Source organism: Catharus ustulatus, chromosome 17 (assembly GCF_009819885.2).
Source record: "Catharus ustulatus isolate bCatUst1 chromosome 17, bCatUst1.pri.v2, whole genome shotgun sequence".
Lineage (NCBI taxonomy): Eukaryota > Metazoa > Chordata > Aves > Passeriformes > Turdidae > Catharus > Catharus ustulatus.
Window position 1 is genome coordinate 373,745 of NC_046237.1, and position 20,042 is coordinate 393,786.

The following is a 20,042-nucleotide window of genomic DNA, read 5'->3' on the forward strand; positions in this document are numbered from 1 at the left end:
CCCGCACGCTCCGTCCTCGTCCGTGCTGCGTCGCGGGGCCGGGGCCGATCCCTTGGCAGTGCAGGGGCTCCGGCCGGGCCCCGCTCGCCCCTGTTCCGAGGCTCGGGCCGGGCTCCGCTCGCCCCCGGCCCCGCTCGGCTCTGCTCGCCCCCGTTCCGGGCCCCGCTCGGCTCCGCTCCCCCCGTTTCAGGCCCCGCCGTCCCCAGCCCCGCTCCCCCCGTTCCGAGGCTCGGGCCGGGCCCCGCTCCCCCCGTTCCGGGCCCCGCCGTCCCCAGCCCCGCTCGCTCCCGTTCCGGGGCGGGGCGAGGCCGGCGCGCTGCGCGAGGCGCCGCGGGGCCTTGTGGGAGAGGCCCGGCCATTGGCTGCCGGGCACCGCGCGCGGCGCGGATTGGCTGCGGGCGGCGCGCCCGGGGTCAGGGCGGGCGCTGATTGGCCGGGCCGCAGCGCGATGTCACCGCCCCGCGCGATGCGGTCACGGAGCCGCCGCCGCGCCCTCGCCCGGCGGTTTGAATGTGAAGCGCAGCCGGAGCGCTCGGAGCCGCCGCTGTCGCCGCCGGGGGGGAGCCGCCAGGTAAGACCGGGCCGCGCTGCCCCGCGCGGCGATGGGGCTGGAGCGGCCCCGTTCACCGGAGGCACCGCGGCCGCCCGCGCGCCAACTCCGCGCTGCGCTCGGCGCTGGGCCCGCGGCGCGGCCACAGGCGCAGCGCACCATGCTGGGCCTTTGCGCCCGCCCCTCGCGGCCCGCGATTGGTCCGAGCCCGCTGGGCCCGCGCAGCCTGCGCCTCTCATTGGCTGCGGCCGCTGCCAGTCCGGACTGTCGGGGGCAAGGGGACCGAGTTAGTCTGAGGGTCCTGGGGCCGCTCGGGGTTTCGCCCGCCCCGGCCCTGCCGCCCTCTCGGCCCCGCCCGGCCCCGCCCGGCCCTGGGGCCCCTCTGCTGGGGCCGCCGCAGGAGGCAGCACGGGCAGAGCTGAGCGCTCCGGAGCCGCCCCGGCCCTTCCGCGGGTGGAGGGCCCGGCGGGCCGTGGCGGGGCGCGGGCCGGTCCCTGCCGGGGAGCCGCGGGCCGCTCCGGCCCTGCCCCGTGCCCCCGGCCCCGGCCTCGCCCGCTCCCGCCGCCCCGGGCGCTGTTGTGCCAGGCCCGCGCTTTGGGGAAGCGGGAAATGGCCCCGGGGGTCCCGGAGCGCTGTCGCGATGGCTTTTCCCCTCGCACCCGGTCCGGGAGGTGCTCGGGCAGTGCTGGGGCAGGGGAGGCCGTTGTGTGAAGCTGTTCCCGGGCCGAGCCCGGCCGCACGGCCGCCCTCTGTCTGGGCTTGGGCTGGTTCTCCGTGAGTGCTCTGCATTAACTTGGCTGAAGTTGATGGTGTGTTAAGCTCGCTTTGTGGGTTTTCTGCGGCCTTTTCTGCAGGCACAGGCTACAGCAGAACACAAAGCATCGTATCACTCCAGCTAAAGTCCCACCAATGTTTTTTGTACTGGAAAACAAACATTAAGAGCTAGAAGGAGAGAAGGAAATAAGCGTATGTAATAACAGGTCAAAATATGGTAGTGGATGTGAATTGGTGAGCAAGACTAAGGACAAGTAAACCCCAAAAGCAAAGGGAAACATGAGAGGCAGGACTCTTCAGGTAGATTTTTGCTTCTTGCAAAGTATGTTAGGATCTGGTTTGCTTATTAACATTTGTTTAATTCAAGAGGATACTGCTGGTGTATTTTTAAATGTTATAGATGCCATAGCTGACATAAAAATGGTGTCATTAAAGCTCACTGCCTTTGCAAGCATGCTTGTACAGAACTGTGTTTATTGCACTGGTGATCAGCATGAAACAGCAGGACAGGTAAATTTCAGTCAATTTTACCAAATAGAAACTGCAGAGAAAAAATGGAAGCCTTAGCTTGCTCATAACCTTTGTAGGGGGTGAGTGGTGCTGCTGTGGGCAGGATTGATGGTGATGTCCGGAGGAGCAGCTCCGTTAAAGCACTTCTTACTCTCATAGTATTGCTGTAATTTTGATTATTGCAATGCAAGCTGTGAAGTAAATATATAACTGTGGTACAGATAAGAATATGTGTGGGAGATTGCTAGAGAGGAGCAATATGGACTTACTGCACAGAGTTACTCTGTGAAAAGTATTGCATTTAAATTAGCTCCCACCCTAATTTTACAGAGAGGACAAACTGGCTTTGCACAGTCGTTTGTCTCTTTTTTTAAAAAGCATTTGCTTTTGAAATTTTTCTTTAATAAGGAGTATTTGATTTTTTAAAAAAGCCCTGACTTCAACACACTTTGAGTTGTTTTATTTACAATTATGCAGGGCAGGACTGTTCAGCTATTTCAGTCAGGAGCAGTTTCTGGGGCTGGCAGCAGAACCAAATTCCTGTTGTCCTGAAAGGACAAGAGATCATCTTTTGGCTGCACATGGCTCATGTCTGCTGGATGTGTAAGCCTTTTCTGGAGCTTGGGGTCCATATACCAGACCCTGGCAGTTACCTGTAGCTTGAGGAGTGGAATGTTTGCTGTGCCTGTGCACCCTGTGGGGACTGTGCGTGTGAGGTATTGTCAAAAACAGCTGATGTTGCTTCTGTGGGATCTGCTTTTACATGGGTAGCTTTAGGATAGACTTTCTGATTTCTGGATGTAAAAATTACTCGTGTGTTTTAGGTTCTGCCAAAATGGAGCTCAGTGATGCCAATTTACAAACTTTAACTGAATATCTAAAGAAAACACTAGATCCAGATCCTGCTATAAGGCGTCCTGGTAAGTAATTCTCATGATTGAGAACAAAAAAGTTCTGTTTCTTTTTGGCTGTTCTGTCTCTGTGTAGCAAACTTCAGTGGATATTTATGCAATAACCTCTTTACAGAAGTTCTCAGTACCCTTTTAAAATGAAATCCCCCTGAAAAATGAATGCAGGATGGATATAAATATAAATAATTTTATCTGTTATTTTCTTTTCTGTATTCTTGCTCTTTATTGTTGTTGTTTTTTCACGTTGTTATTTAAAAGAGTGCTGCTGTTCACAGCAAGCCTGGATTTACTTCTCTGGGGTTGTGGCTTTTCCAGGGGTGAGGAGGCAGTATTTTATTTCCCCAACCTGCTGTTGATGGCAGGAGCATTGAGGAGCTGGGGAGCAAAGAAGCTGTGATACCTTTTGTCAGACATGTTCTGGGAAGTGTTTGTGTTGGGTATTTCAAACAGACACTGGAGAAATCGTGGCATTCCCATCAGAGAAAGCAGTTCAGCTTTTGCTAAGCTCAGAATATTCTCTTGCAGCGGAGAAGTTCCTTGAATCTGTGGAAGGAAGCCAGAACTATCCTCTGCTACTCTTAACACTGCTGGAGAAATCACAGGAAAATGTCATCAAAGTCTGTGCATCTGTAACATTCAAGAATTATATTAAAAGGAACTGGAGAATTGTAGGTATCCTTGTGAGGAGCTGTGCTAAAAATTAATCATCTTTTTAAGGTACAATAAGTAGATCTACATCCCACCCAACTCAGAGTCATCTGTGAACCTACTGAGGGAGCCCTTGATCCTCTCATCCAGATCATCATTACAGATATTAATTAGTCCTGGCCCCAGTACTGAGCTTTGGGAACCCCCATTAATGTGGATGGTATAGATAAGCATACCCTGAACTTCTGAAATGGCTAACTCTTGATTTCAGTCTGTGGAAGGATAGTAAAAGGGCTGTGAGAAGGGCAGTGGTACCAGCAGGTTTAGAGTATCTCAAGACTGAGTGTCTCTCTGGAGGTGCTTTTCTCTTAATTGCTGGATGATTTCTAGGTCTCTGAACTTCAGTGCTGTCATCATAGATAATGTGACTGTCACTGGTTGGGACAATCCACCTCATTATTTTATTTCTGTAGTAGCAGCTTTGCAATTTTCTACTACTTGGCACTGCTGAAAGACTGGACTTGGAACTGATTGGTGTTTTGAATTGGTTAGATAACTCTTAAAGTCAATGTTAGGGTTTTGATTGTGTCACCTTCATGTACAGTCTCTAGGAAGGATGGCTTGAGGCACAAAATCAGTTTGTGGAGTTGGGCAGAGATGCTGTTTGGTGTGGTGGAAGAGGAGACTTGGTTAAATGTGGGGATTTTATTGCCATGTGCACCTGCCCTCACTGCTGCTCAATTGCTGACCTGAAAAGTTACCCTTAGGGAAGGAGAAAAAAACTTTTTCAAAGTTTTACTGAGGGACATTATTTCTTTCAACTTTTCTCAGATACTGCTGTTCCAGATTCATTGAAGGCAGTGTCTCTAACAGGTCTGCTTCTTAGATTCTTCAGCATTGTAATAGTTGCATAAATCAGTATAAACAGTTGGTTTCTGAAATGCTGATCACCTCTCATTTCCTAGAGAATGCTGAGATGTCCATGACTTAATTATTGTTTTCATTTTAGGTCGAGGATGAGCCAAACAAAATCTGTGAACTGGACAGAATAGCCATTAAAGCCAACATAGTGCCCTTGATGCTTAGCAGCCCAGAACAAATTCAAAAGCAGGTAATATGTCATTCCTGGTTGTGTCCATGAAATTTTGGGAACAGTCTAAGCATGTCTGGAGGTTATTGGCAGAGCTCCATTCCCTTACCAGTGGGCTCATCTTGATCCAAACAACTTGGAGGATATTGTTACAGGTATTTCTACCTACTTTAACATTTTTTCGAGATGATTACTGTGTAGTCTTTTAGCTACGTTTTAACACCAGGCAGTTAAACAGCAAATCTAGAAAGTGAGACTGTGTGAACTTAAGGTGAGATTTTTGCATTTGTGTGGAGAGCAGTAGATATTTAACACAGTGATTTTTGAATTGGACAGGAGTGACCAGGATTTTCTGGGAAGCTTGCAGCCCCTGGCACGGCTGCTGTGTGCCGTTCTGTCACGGGCAGTTCTGTTTCCTTTGCAGCTGAGTGATGCCATCAGTATCATTGGGCGGGAGGACTTCCCCCAGAAGTGGCCAGACTTGCTGACAGAGATGGTGAATCGCTTCCAGAGCGGGGATTTCCACGTCATCAACGGGGTCCTGCGCACCGCCCACTCTCTATTTAAAAGGTACTGCAAAGAAGGGACGTGCTGTAAGGATTACAAGCGTTCTGTTCAGCTGGCATGTTGTACTGTTAGACTTCATTTTGGACGTTTACAAAGCCTCTTGTGACTTCTACATACACCTTTTAAATTGTTATCAAATTGTACACCTTCCATGGTTTTGAACCATATTGTTTAGTTCTTGTTAACTTGACAATATTTGTTTCAAGGTTCAGTACAATACAAAATTCTGTGCAAATTAATTTGGTAATAAATGTGAAGCCTATTCTGTTTTTCATGTGTTTCTCTCTTACTTGTCAGGTACCGCCATGAATTTAAGTCAAATGAATTATGGACAGAGATCAAACTTGTGCTTGATGCCTTTGCTTTGCCCTTGACAAATCTCTTCAAGGTATTTCTTGTTGAGTCATTTCTAAAACAAGTTTAATGTTCTGAATTGCTGTGAATACCTGTAAAATTAAAACTCAAGAATTGTTGTTTGAAACTGTTAAAAGGGTACAAATTCAAGTCATGAACTGGGACCTATCAGGATTGATAAGAGGATGAAAAATAACCATATTTTCTGTTTAAAAAAACCCAAAACGTTCCATGACACTTTTCAGTATTTTTTTGTTGGTGTGGGTTTTGTAATTGACAATCTTGCATTTTTTCTAGGCAACTATTGAACTTTGCAGCACACATGCAAACGATGCCAGTGCCCTGAAGGTTCTCTTTTCTTCTCTCATTCTAATTGCGAAGCTATTCTACAGTTTAAATTTTCAGGTGAATCTTCTTGTTCTTGGGATAGTTTCACTTTGTTCTGAAGAAGCTGTTACTATAGAATTCATGTGAGGCAGCCTTCAAGGCCATGCTTTATGGCAGAGAGAGAAATCAGCAGTGCATCTGCTGGAGTAAAAGCAGTAAGGAAGGGTTATTGAAGGCATTAGCCTGGCCCCATGTACACTCAAGTTCAAGAGAGTCTGAGCTGGCATTGCTGCAGGGACGTGGTGTGTGGGGCCTGTGAGGAGGAGTGGGAAAGGCAGGAGTGCAGTGCAGGAGTTTCTGTTCACTGTGCCCCTTGATAAATGTGTCTGTACTGACAGGAACTGGGTCCCATACTACAGGGCTACGTGACCTGTAGCTCTGTGGCACTGTAGGGGCAGCAATTCTGGGGGCAGGGTGGGTTGTCTGGGTTTGGAATCAGATCTGCATTTTGGACATTACTAAGTGTGCTGTATGGGACATGGTGAAAGGCTCCCTTGCTGAGGTGATGTTTATTTAGTGTCTCAGCATAATTGTCTGTGAAGTGTGATTGTGCCTGGATTCCTTGGGATGTTCTTCCACAGGGGGCAAAAGAACAAGCTGGAGTTAAAAAAGACTTGTGCTTTCTTCTTCTGAGAGTGAGAGGTGATAAGGCTCATTCATTTTAAAAGTGATCTGTTCAGAGTCTGAACAGCTAGTTTATTTGGAACTATTTTACTCCAGGGCTCTGCCAGAACAGTTTGGGAGGAGGGGAGGAGGAAGGGGCACTGTTTCAGTTTGAAGACTGTTTTCTACAGGTTATTGTCACTCAGTAGATAGAAGGTGAATGCACTGCTTCCAGTGTAGGTATGTTACCTAAGCAGTGAAATCAGAAATGAAAATGTAGATTTATGCTTTTCCTTCACAGGATCTTCCTGAGTTTTTTGAAGATAACATGGAAACATGGATGACAAACTTTCATAGCCTTTTAACTTTAGATAATAAACTCTTGCAGACTGATGTAAGTACTGCGTGAACCACCTGATTTGCATCTGTAGGGGAGAGGGTGGACTGACAACTTAGGTCTAATTCTGAACAATTCAGTGACTTTTGTGGGGCAAATAAAGGAGTAGGATGACTGTTAGAAAAATAGAGTTTAAGAGAAGTTACTCTGCTGTCCTAAGGAATTTGAGGTTCATTTCTTCAAGCTGTGTGACAATGACAGGTGTACCCAGCTTTGCACAAAAATTAAATTGCCAATACTCATCACTGAGTTCATTCTTTCAGGAACAGCTGCTGAAGTAACCTGACCATTAGCATCACAGGGCTCAGGTTTTCTGTACCTTTCAACTGGTTCATGCACTGTGTTCTGGAAAACAGGGTCTCTTAAAGAACTTGAAACAATTGAACATAGAGGGCAGGACATCTCTTAAGTGCTTCAGCATTTGCTGTCTTGGTCTAGTTAAAGAATCAGTAATTTCACTGGTGAGAGCTGATGCCAGCTCAGCAAAGCTCCAGTTATTTTTGTGTATGTTTTGTGCATTGTAAGTGCTGATGTCTTCCAAAAGCAGCAGAATAGTTTGCCACTTGATGGAGCCAAAAGAACTCTATAAATTTTTTGACAGCACATGGGGAGGGATATTAAGGTGTGTTGTGCTCTAGTTACCCTGCTGCTAAAAGCATCTTTGCTGCTCTTTTGTCTTGTGTCTGTGGGCTGCTCCCAGCACAAGCACTTGTGCAGCTGAGCTGGGGCAGGCAGTAAAGCTGACAGGTGGGGGTGGAGGGAACAGGAGCAGACAGAGCTGGGGTGGGGTTTGGTTGAGTTGTTTTTTTTAATTCCAGCTCAATTTCCCAGTTCACATTGTGGTTCCACAAAATCTGTGCTGGTCTGGCAAAGAGGAGGGAACTTCTACAACTATTCCAATTAAAGAATCATGATGTAGTGGCTTCTAAGCGTATTTTTCAATGCCTCATGTGGTCTTTTCCATGTTACATTTGTAAATTAATTTTGTTTTCAAGTGCACAATACCTTGGTGTGAAATGTAGGTATGATTTCTAACTTTAAGAGCAGTTTGGGTACAGATTAGCAAAATACACTAGTTCTAGGGACATGAGGGATTTCTTTCACCTGTGTAGAACATGATGTAAAACAGTGCTGTAAATATTTAACTTAAATGTGTTGATACTTCTGATGTTTAAGTAGTGTTGAAGTTTGGATGTTTAAGTTCTTAGTTTTGTTTTATGTGAGGATGAAGAGGAAGCTGGATTACTGGAGCTCTTGAAATCACAAATTTGTGATAATGCTGCTTTATATGCTCAAAAATATGATGAAGAATTCCAGCCCTACCTGCCACGTTTTGTAACAGCAATCTGGAATCTGTTAGTCACGACAGGCCAGGAAGTGAAGTATGACTTGGTGAGTTGCTAAAATCTGATCTTGTCAAGTTTAATAATAAATTATGGATTACAAGTGGATCAGTCCTGCTGAAGTTTTGTGTTCTGTTTGTGGTGCTGCAGCTGGTCAGTAATGCAATCCAGTTTCTGGCCTCAGTTTGTGAGAGACCACATTACAAGCATCTGTTTGAAGACCAGAATACATTGACAAGCATCTGTGAAAAAGTTATTGTTCCCAATATGGAATTTAGAGGTAACTTTTTGAGAGTTAAATTTTGGAAAACACAATAAAAATCTAACTATCATGACATGTTGCTTTGCAGGACTAAGAATTGAGGATTCCCTCTTGTGTACCTTAGTGCTAGATTCAAACCCAAGTTTCTGCAGCAGATTGCTGTCCTGTGGGCTTGGTAGCATTGTATGAATGTACCTAACTTTACATGTTGAAATCCCAGTGGAGGAAGTCTAGGTCATGTGCCACCAATAAATTTCTACAACTGAAGTGAGTATCTAAATAATTCAAGGAGCCTAAAGAGGCAGGAATATCAGGCCTACCAAATTGTAGTGTTTAATTCTCTAGGTTTTGATGGCTCGTATTGATGCTTTATTTAAAATGCAGTGAAAAGATATTGAAGTGATAAGAAACTTCTCTCTCTTAAGTCTGTGACTCTGAAAAGCCTCTTCAAATACACCCAGTGTTGAATGTGTGCTAGAGGTTTACTCTGAATCCGTACATCAGCCCATGGATATGAAAGACTAATTTGTGGGACAGAAGCTAAACAGACTAGTCTGGCTGAATATTTCTTATTAATTAATGTTATAGAAAGGTCCTTGGAAAAAATAGCAAGTTGATAATGATACATGCTTTTACCATAAGACCCAGAGACTTCAGTACTTCAACTTCCATGTATTTTATATTTTCAGCGGCTGATGAAGAAGCATTTGAAGATAATTCTGAAGAGTATATAAGAAGGGATTTGGAAGGATCTGGTAATCCACAGATTTATACTAAGAATACTTGGTCTTTAAATATAGCTCTAAAGAGCTAAAGCAATTACTGAAGCTTTTATAACTTCATGTTGAAATTGAGAAGGTTTCCACACAGCTCCCCCAGCTGGATTTTATCCAGTCTGTGATCAAGCCTGCTGTCACGATGTGCTCATCACAGTGTCTTTCTGGTTTGAGCAATGTTTTTATGGGGCTTTTTCCTTAATTGGATTGGTATGTCTTCTGCACTGCCCACATTCTCATTGCAGCAGATACAGCCTGTAAGTCAATGCTGCTAGTAGCCAGTTGTGTATTAGGTCCTGTGTGTGGAGTTTTAAATAACAGGGAGAGACTCTTGATGTTTAAACTGCAGTTCAGCCTGGGGTTGCACACAAGCTGTGCTCAGGCCAGCTGGCCAGCAGCCAGCCTGGGCTGTGGCATGTGTTCAGAGCAGTGCCTGCCCCAGGGCACGGCTGTGCCAGCCCAGCTGCTGCAGTGCTGGGGGAGGCCGAGCTCTGCAGCCAGGCCAGAGCCTGACTGAGCCAAACCTGGCTCTGGGACAGCTCTAGGCCACCAGCACTTCACTGACAGGCACTTTTGAAGTGATGGCATTTCCTAATAGATTGAAGGAATTACTGTATGCTTGCAGTGGAGGACAAAATTGGAGGAATTTGGAAATTGGAGAAAGCATTTTTGAACTTTTTTCAAGAAAACATCATTCTTATCCAGGATTGGCTGCATTTTAGGTATTTGTGTAGTTTTTTACAAAAATGTACTGTCAGGTGTGGTGGGCTTGTGCTCCAGCCTACTGCAGTCTGATGGGAGGGAGAGTGGGAGGGCTGAAAGTGAGAGGATTCATGGATAAAGACACTAAGTGAAAGAAACAGTAAGGAAAGGGGAGAAAAGTTACTGGCTCACCACTGCCCACAGGCAGACTTTTGCCCAGCCTGTCCCTGGGCAATGGCTTCTTCTCCCAGACCCCCTCCCCTCAGTTTTTATTGCTGAGCATGTCATACAGCATGGAATGTCCTGCTGGTCAGTTTGGATTAGCTGCCCTAATTAGTTGTCCTCTCCCAGCTCCTTGTCTGCCCCAGACTACTTGTGGCAAGGCCAAGCAGGAGGAAGAGGAAGCCCTGACACTGTGACAGTGCTCTTCAGCAGCAGCCAAACCCTGGGTGTTAGCACCACCCAGAGAAGCACCTTGAGAAGCTGTTACTGTTTGATTGTTATGTTTATTAATATGAAAAGCTGTCTGCTTTCTCATGTCCTAAGAATCTTTGGTTCTCATGCAGATATTGACACCAGGCGCAGAGCAGCTTGTGATCTGGTCAGAGGCTTGTGCAAATTTTTTGAAGGACCTGTGACAGGGATTTTTTCTGGATATGTTAATTCTATGCTGCAAGAATATGCAAAGAATCCATCTGTTAACTGGAAGCACAAAGATGCAGCTATCTACCTTGTAACGTCTTTGGCATCCAAAGCTCAAACACAGAAGGTACTGGTACATTCTATTCATTGTGATCTGCCTGTGTTCAGATGTTACAGTGCAGATGGGCCTGCAGTGCTTCAGAAGGGCAGTAACTGTGCAGTAGCTGATGCTGATGAGATGAAAAGCTGCCCTTTATATAATCCTGTCACAATTGTTTTTTGCTTCTTCCAGCATGGAATAACACAGGCCAATGAACTCGTTAATCTGACAGAATTCTTTGTGAACCACATTCAACCTGACTTAAAGTCTGCTACTGGTAAGTTAATACTCATTTTGATACGGTATTTTTGTGATATATCATAACCTTGACAGAGACCATTGTTTGTGAAGTCTCAAGCACTACTTTATCAGCAGAATCTCTGAGATGGGCTGTTAAACCTGGCACAGAGTAATGCATTTTTGTTTGGCCAGCAGTGAAGGAGCTGTTGCAGCAAGGTGGATTGCCACCTTCCCACCTGCTCTCTGCAGGATCAGGATATGCATACACACGTTGCTATCAGCTACATGCTTCCACTTGTCGGATCAAAGTAATTTGATTTCTGTATTTGAGACCTTATTGTAAACTTGTATGCTCTACAAAACCCTGAGAAGTTAAAATTCTGAGGCCAGGTCGTGATCTGTACAGGCCCCATTGATGAGGTGTGGATGTCTAGATTTAAACCACATAGTTTATTGTGTACTTCAACAATTATCTTACAGCATCTGAAGCACAGTGGGTTGTCTTGAAATGTGTAATTGAAGGCTGCTAAAATTGAAACCAGTAGATGAAATTTCATCTGAACTGTACTTGTAATGGTACTGGGGTGTGATTTGTACCTAAAACTAATATTCTTATCAGTTCCCATACCAAAGTGCAGGAACTGAGAAGTGTAGAAAACTATTCTGTATTATTTTCTACAGGGGAAGATTATTACTTAGTGTCAAGTGTCACCTGTACATTTAGTACATGTTCAGTAATCACATTTGTATGAGAAATATCAACGAAGTTTGCATATTTTTCTATTTCAGTGAATGAATTCCCTGTGCTAAAAGCAGATGGTATCAAATATATCATGATTTTTAGAAACCAAGTAAGTTTTCTTTTTACTCTTATGGAAAAACATATTGTAGGTTGTTACTTTAGACTTGCCAATCCTAATTTATTGCACTTGGCCATATGCTAACTCAATAGGTGTTTGATAGTCCTATACAACACCTCATGCTGAATTTTTAGTTTAGAAAGTAAATGATATTGTTATAAATTTCCAATTAACATGGAGTCTATATGCTAAGGGAACAGTGAATATCTTAGCTGCTTAATTCTGTGGCACACTCAGATGTTCCCAAGTCAGTGCTAGTCCCAATACCCTTGATTGCTTGTATCATTGCAGTAATTGTTAGAGTCCAGCAGTTTTGTCCTTCACCTTTTCTGAGACGGGGTGAGAAAATATGTTGCATATTATTCTGGATTACCTTTGTTAATTTCTTATGAAATATCTATGATTTTGGGTTTTTTACACCTTGATATTTTTAATTACCTACTAAGGCAAAGTAAAATGGAAATGTACATCAGGATTATCTGCACTTACTGCTAGTCCAGCATACCGGTGGTGTGCAGAGGGAGTGTATGAACAATGACAGAAGTAGGCACCTCCTGGCTGTCAGGGTGTGGAGAAGCAGCAGGAGGAGCCTCCCAAGATACTCCCTCTGCCAAGCTCTGCATATCACCGATGAGCTTGCTTGTGCTCTGGAGTTGAACCATCTGTGTTTTAATGTACTTATGATTTATTGCTGTGCTTCTGTAGGTACCAAAAGAACAGCTGCTGGTGTCTATTCCTCTCTTAATCAATCACCTCCAAGCAGAAAGTATTGTGGTCCATACCTATGCAGCCCATGCTCTTGAAAGACTGTTTACCATGAGAGGGACAAATAATGCTACCCTGTAAGTTTTCAAGCAGAAATAAATCCATTGCTACATAGATTTTGTATATTAAGGATGAGAAATACCTATAGGAATCCTCTGTGTCATATATTATGATATTGTATAAGGCTTGAAGTTTGTGACTGTCATCATTCAAGAGCTGTGTTTCACTTAACAGCATTACAGCTGCAGAAATGGCTCCGTTTGTAGAAGTGCTGTTAACAAACCTTTTCAAAGCTCTGACGCTTCCTGGCTCATCTGAAAATGAATACATTATGAAAGGTAAAGGCCTAACAAGTCCCACAATATAAGAATAACTTGGTTAACTCGAGGTGAAGGCTTACAGTTACATGTTCCTGACATTTTTATTTGCAAAACCTATTTTATGCAAATGTGTTGAAGAGCCTGCAGTTACTTACCAGGCTGTATCAAGTCATCTTTGACTAAACTTATGGTACCAAAGAGAAACACTAAACATGATGGTACTGAGGGAAATGATTTCTCAAATGGTAGTCTTGGAGTCAGGAGAGCTGCCTGGGCAGTGCCAGGGGAAGGTCTGAGCAGTCTGGTCATGGCCAGTGAGAGGATAGATCTGGTCATGGCTAAGAGCATGTGAGATCTGACACTTGCCCAGGAAGGTGATGGCCTTTGTAAAGTCTTAATCTGCTATGTTCATCTGTAAAATGGGAATAGGGAGGCTTTGTCTTATGCTTTGTCTTGATGATAGCTTGAATGTTCTTGCAGCAGGTGCCCTTTTCCTTCTGTACCTTATTTCTCAGGATCCTATTTTAACAGTAAAAGGTAAAGGATTTGGGCATATATTGAGTGGCAGAAGTGTATGTTGTCTCCAGAAGCTAAAATTTTCCATTTATTTGCAGCCATCATGAGAAGTTTTTCTCTGCTACAGGAATCCATAATTCCATACATCCCTTCTGTCATCACACAGCTCACACAGAAACTGCTGGCTGTCAGTAAGGTAAAGAAGCAGAGCAAAAGGGTCACCTTTTACCTTTTAGAGCAGTCTTGCTGGGACTTAATGTACTTTGGTGGTGGTGTTCTGTTAGAATGCTCTAAATAGTTCAATATTTTCTGATGCAACTAATTTGAAACAGCATTCCAGTGAGGTACTGCCTTCCTTTGAGAACATATTCTCAGATCATTCTCCCTGCTGTCATGTGAAATTTAGAAACAGCATATGAACTCTTTCTGTAATGCTAGTTTGTTGTAGTATAGATGCTTGCTTGTGCAGAGGCCACCAGTACAATAATCTGGTTTTATCACAACTCCTGTATTCTTCACCCTAAAGCTAATAATAGTTTGGCATTGAAACGTGGGATTGAATTAAATAAATTGCCCTTCTGCTTTTGGTGGGTAAAATTCTCTTAGTTTTTTATTTAGACTTGCCAAATTCTTAACCATTGACAGTAGGGAATGCCTTAGAATACCTTCATTGGCTGTCCAGAAAACTCCTTCGCTGTACAGTTTAAACTCAGCTGAAGGTTGTAAGGAGTATTCAATAGAGAATTGACTGAACACTTAGAAAATAAAAAAATAATCTTTTTCTGGTTTTTGTTCTGTGATATTTTAACTGTTTGCTAGGTTGTATAGAGCTTCTGAAAAACACTTGCTACAAAAAGACCTTCTCCTTTATGCCTTAGAGGTCTTTATATTTTATATTTGCTTTTATCTGTGGAATTAATTTGGTAAGCATATTAATACATAAGATACAAGTATCCCTAGTCCAAAGTGCTACTTTAGTCTTCAGTTGAAATAAAAATGTTTAGCAAAATAAGTGACTTGTGTGCAAGTTTGGGTTGATTAATCTGTTTATAACTTGTTTTCAGAATCCCAGCAAACCTCACTTTAACCATTATATGTTTGAGTCCATCTGCTTGTCGATAAGGATAACGTGCAAGGCAAACCCAGAGGCAGTGGGGAGCTTTGAGGAGGCTTTGTTCCTGGTGTTCACAGAGATCCTGCAGAATGATGTGCAAGGTGAGGACAGGCCCTGAGTGCCTGGGTTCTCTCCACTGGGGCTGGGTGCTAGGATTTACCTTATGGCAGGATTTTTGTAGAAACAACATTTTCACAGTCTGAAAGTGTTTAGATTGTTCCATAGGGTATGTCAACAGCATTCACTTACTTTAAATTGCATTTTTAAAAACAATCTAGCAATCACCACTCCAGAGCCTCTTAATATTATTCTAAATTCCATTACCTGTTTGTAGCAGTTATTTTTTTATGTTTTGGAACATTAACCGGTAGAGGAAATAGAAAGTGTATATATGCAATCCTTGCTAATTTTTGGAATAATTACATTTGGGAAGATATGTTTCTTCAGAGTTTTATTTATTGAAATCTTTGTGATAATATTAAATTGTGGGTTCAGTCCATAGATATGTGGTTTCTGGGAACTGTCAGTGACCATGTTGTCTGACTGTGCAAATGTAATTTCTCTTCCAGAGTTCATTCCCTATGTGTTTCAAGTGATGTCCCTACTTCTAGAAATGCATAAAAATGAAATCCCATCGTCCTATATGGCGTTGTTTCCCCACCTGCTGCAGCCAGTTCTCTGGGAAAGGACAGGAAACATTCCCCCTCTGGTCAGGCTGCTGCAGGCTTACCTGGAGCGCGGCGCCAGCACCATCGCCAGCGCGGCCGCCGACAAGATCGTGAGTCCTGGGCAGAGTCCTGCCCTCCAGGCATGGTCATCTGGGGTCTCACACTGTGAGCAGCTCCAGCAGGCTGCTGGGGTTGGGCAGCATTTGCTGCTTACGTACAAAGACTAACCAATACTCAGAATGTAGCTTTTTGGGTGCTTTTCCCTTATGTGGGTAAGGTGAATTCTAGGCTGTCGTGCTTTTGTGAACTGAGATGAAAAATTCCTGCTCTTAGTTCTTGCAAGCAGATAAGTTTTCATAGTTTTCTTGTCTTGTTTGTCTCATGTTAAACGTGTGGATAATGAGAACTCTCAGGTTCTGTTCAAAACAGTCTTGAGAAGAGAAGAGTGAGAAGCCAAAATGAGTCTTCCTTGACCTGAACCACAAAAACAGAATCCTGGCTTAGCTTATGAAGGCCTTTGCCTTGGTGCATGCCTTAGATGGTAAAGGTCAATTTTCTAGTAGGTCACATATAAAGAATTGTTGTCTAGGGTTTTATATCTGCTTTTGTTGCAGCCTGGATTGTTAGGTGTGTTCCAGAAGTTGATTGCCTCTAAAGCTAATGATCATCAAGGGTTCTATCTTCTAAACAGCATCATCGAGCATATGCCTCCGTGAGTATGAGCTGAAATTACATTTAAAGCTAACTTCTTCTTTAATTAAGAAGTGTATAAACATACCAAATGTTAATTTTTAACAACTGAAAACATCACATTTCTCTGTCAAACAAATTTGAAGAATTCTGTACGTGTTTTCTGTGAAGTGGCATCAGTGAAGTCCTAGTGAATTGAATAACTATCCTTTTAAATTTCCAGTGAATCAGTTGACCAGTACAGGAAACAGATCTTCATTCTGCTATTCCAAAGACTTCAAAATTCCAAAACAACAAAATTTATCAAAAGTAAGTTCCTTGCTCTGTGGAAAGCTCTGGTGACAGAGGTGCAGCTGCACAGAACGAGTTCCTGCGTGGACGGAGGGGGAGTGGTGACGCCAAGGACTTGCTCCAAATCATTTATCATCAAGAGGGGTGGAAATGGAAATGGAGGGAATGGAATTAAAGTGATGGCCAAGCCTTGCATACTTCTCTTCCTTTCCTAATGTGTGATGTCATTATCTGAAAATGTCTCCATTTAATCTCCTGCCAGTAGCAGCAAACTTTCCTCCTGTGCAGCACAGCAATACTGACCACACGTCCTGTAGTTGCTGTGTGTTAGTGCTGTGAATGCTCCATGCTTTTGTGTCATTTTGGCCTTTGTATGACTAAATTTATTGATAAGGTCTTATGCTAAACTGGCAAAGCTGTTACAGTTTATTGAAATACATATTCTGGTAATTCATGCTGTCACAAGAAGATTGTCATACTTAGGAAATTATTTTAAGGATACTACACAAATTATCTAATGTCCATTATTTAATCCTGTAATTATCTGGTTAATGCCACCTGATAGGAACAAGGATGATAGAGTTGTTTATAATGGTCTTCCACAGACAGAGTTGAAGTGGATCCTTTAATATACTGCACCTGTGCAAAGGGGCTCATGGCTCAGAGTCTGCATTGTGTAGAGTTTCCTGATAAAAGTGGAGGGGTTTTTAAGAGTTTCTTTGGTTCTTGATCTGAAAAAAATGCAAATGGCTTTTCTAATGCTTTTTTATAACTGCTGTAAGGGGGAAGGGAGTGACTTGTACCACTTTGTTTTTTCATGCATCAAAAGATCAGTTTTTAGACAAATTTCATGGCAGCAAGTTCATGTACTTCACTTACACTGAACACATATAAATACTAGTGCCATTTCTATCCCCTTGAAAAACTTGCTGGAGTGTATTTTGCTGCTGGCTCTAAAGCTATTATTTTGTTTTCACATTAAGTTTTACTTTGACTTTTTTTCTTATTACAGGTTTCCTTGTCTTCATTAACTTGTATTGTGTAAGATATGGGGCACTAGCTCTGCAAGAAATATTTGACAGCATACAGCCAAAGTTAGTATGTTTTGTTTGTTATATTTAATCCTGCTGTGTTATTTTTATCTTTTCAAGTAAGAAAGAGTTTTCTGTTTAGCTAGACTGTCAGACTACATTTATCACTAATTTGACTGGCCAAATGTTGCTCTTAATGTGGTATATTTTGTTTATTTGTCTACAAAGTTGTCTTTTTCTGAATTTCTGACCACAGTTCCTCACTGATAGTTCAAGTTACTAATCTAAGAAGATTACAAAAAGGAAAGATTGATGTTTTTAGTCATTATCCTTTGTGAAAAGTTTGTCTATGCAGTGTCTACTGCAACAGGGCAGCATCTTAACAAATTATTTGGTTGTCTCTATTTCCTAGTGATTCATGTTGTTTCCGGTTCTCTTTTGTCACCATAAGGCTGATAAGGCTTTCTTATACTTTTACTCTCAATGTCACCACAGGATGTTTGGAATGGTGTTGGAGAAAATTATAATTCCTGAAATCCAGAAAGTGTCTGGACAAGTTGAAAAGAAAATCTGTGCTGTTGGCATTACAAAAATATTAACAGAATGTCCTCCCATGATGGACACTGAGTACACCAAGCTGTGGTAGGTACCACACTTCTTCAGGCTGAACTAGTGAGGCTGTTTGAGGTATTGAAAATGTGAGCTCAGACTAAAATACATCCTTAAAGGAAAGTCCTTTGTGATTTCCTCAGGCCCACAAGGCTGTTTTAGGCTTTTCTTGCTGCTTCTGTTTCTCAACAAATGAAACTGTGTTTTCAAAGAGGATGACAGAACTGGTTTGAGATGTTTTGGATGGAGATAGCATGATTTGGCTAGCGGGAACTGCATTTAGGGAAATACACTGCTTTCCTCCAGCTTGTGTTCTTTCTGAAAAGCTAGACCCAGTTTTGACTTAAAACTCCTCTGGTCAGGAGACCTGAGCATATCCATAACCTGACAGAAACTGTCGTATCTTAGCTTGAGGGTGGACTTCTGGGGAAAGCCACCAGGGAAGTTTGTCAACCAGTCTAGTAGTCTAGCATGCCAGGTAGTTTAAATTTGATGACAATCACTGGATCCCAGACTAGATCCCCAAACTAGAATTTTTTAAAAATAATTCTTAGAGGAAAGTTGTGATCTGGAAATTCATTGCTCTTTTTAGGATGTTTCATGACAGTTTGGCCTGATAAATACATACATTGCTCAAGCTGTTGGTAGGAGTACCCACATTATGCCAGTAAAATATTCAGACCCACAGTTCTTCTGGTCCAACATACCGTGACATTTACAACTTCAGTAGCCAAGCAAGTACCTGCAAAGTCTAAATTATAAGGGGTTCCAAATAACTTGAGCATCCCTGTAAAAGACACCCTGTCCTATTTTAAGCTCTCAATTCTGCCTCCCCTCTTTGCTCCCAGGATTCCTTTGCTGCAGGCTCTCATTGGCCTCTTTGAGCTGCCCGAGGACGACACGATCCCTGACGAGGAGCACTTCATTGACATCGAGGATACTCCAGGCTACCAGACTGCATTCTCTCAGCTGGCCTTTGCTGGCAGGAAAGAACACGATCCTGTGGGGCAAATGGTGAACAATCCTAGAATCCACCTGGCACAGTCTCTCCACAAACTGTCCACAGCGTGCCCAGGCAGGGTAGGTGGCTACACTTGGGTGCTGCTTCTGCAGAGAGGCAATGCCTTTGGGAGAATGGGTCTCTGCTAATGTTTGATAATCAGCTAAATGAAGGAGGTCATAACTAAAATGCAAGGTCGTGCTGTGTTTTTTTCTTATGGGAATATAGCTTTTGGAAGGATTTTCCTTAGGAGCCTTAGAAGGTCCTTATTTTCACAGCACTTAATTTTGCAATAAGCTTAAATATGCCATTTTTAAAAAGAGAGTGTTCACACTTGGTAGTCTGTAACTAATACTTGTCCCGAGTTCTATTGGTTGCATCTACTTGGGGAGTTCAGGCAGCTCATATAAAATTAGACAAGGTGAGTGTACAGTTAACTCTTTCAGCCCAAAGCATCTTTGTTTTGCCCAAGATTTTGGTAAGTGAAGATTGCCTGAGAGATGAGGCGCTTTGCCGAGGATGGCTGCAGCTCTGGGGGCAGCAGGGTTCGTGTTTCACTGCTGACACCTGTGCCCACCCTGTGCTTTCAGGTGCTGTCCATGCTGAGCACCAGCCTGAACGCAGAAGCGCTGCAGTACCTGCAGGGATACCTCCAGGCTGCCAGTGTGAGTCTGCTCTGAGCTGAGGCTCCAAGGCAGGATCAGAAGCTGGTTTGTCATGCAGAAGGTCAACACTGACTCTTTTATAGCAGAGCTCAGACAACATGAAAAAGCTGCTTGAAATTGTATTACAGATTCCATCTTGTAAAAGATAAGCGTGGCTTTAAGCTGAAACTGAAGAATTTGATGGTTTGTGTACTCATAGATAAAGGTGGCTAACTTCATTCCCAGTTTTATCTCAAAGGGAATAGTCATAGCAGTTTGTTATGGGATTGATTTGAAATCTGCATCTGCAGTGTTTGGATAATTGGAAACGTGTGGAGAGCACTGGCTGTAGAAACTCACTTCAGTCACTAAAATTCCTTTTCATTTTAATGTTGTCCTTTGTATTTCTTTTGTCTTTCCTTAAACTTTATCTAAATTGTGAATAAATAAGTACTTGTTTAAAATGCCTGTCACTGTGCACTTACTGTTTGAGAAGAATGTAGTTGTTTTAAAAAATGATGTTTTACACTTAGAACAGAATATGAAATAAGGGGATTGTGAGGGTTTTTCTTTACATAATAGTTTAGGTACGTTGTAGGATCATAGAGAGCAAATCTAAAGCTTTGGGAGAAGAGAACATGAGGGCAGCTGCTCTTCTCTGGGAGCAGAGACCAGGCT

At 43.2% G+C, this 20,042-nt stretch overlaps 1 protein-coding gene across 1 annotated transcript; it reads left to right on the plus strand.

The window, feature by feature from the left end:
- The first annotated feature begins 467 nt into the window (after nucleotides 1–467).
- On the plus strand, nucleotides 468–19,828 carry CSE1L (chromosome segregation 1 like). Its single transcript, XM_033074988.2, has 25 exons — nucleotides 468–571; nucleotides 2,659–2,754; nucleotides 3,271–3,413; nucleotides 4,403–4,504; nucleotides 4,908–5,053; nucleotides 5,348–5,438; nucleotides 5,702–5,809; nucleotides 6,696–6,788; nucleotides 8,016–8,183; nucleotides 8,285–8,414; nucleotides 9,086–9,151; nucleotides 10,441–10,643; nucleotides 10,809–10,893; nucleotides 11,646–11,707; nucleotides 12,422–12,558; nucleotides 12,716–12,819; nucleotides 13,416–13,513; nucleotides 14,382–14,532; nucleotides 15,001–15,209; nucleotides 15,714–15,811; nucleotides 16,013–16,098; nucleotides 17,093–17,174; nucleotides 17,607–17,753; nucleotides 18,569–18,800; nucleotides 19,311–19,828. Exons 2-25 carry the CDS (start codon nucleotides 2,670–2,672, stop codon nucleotides 19,398–19,400), a joined length of 2,916 nt encoding a protein of 971 aa, XP_032930879.1. The 5' UTR covers nucleotides 468–571; nucleotides 2,659–2,669; the 3' UTR covers nucleotides 19,401–19,828.
- The last annotated feature ends 214 nt before the right edge of the window (nucleotides 19,829–20,042 follow it).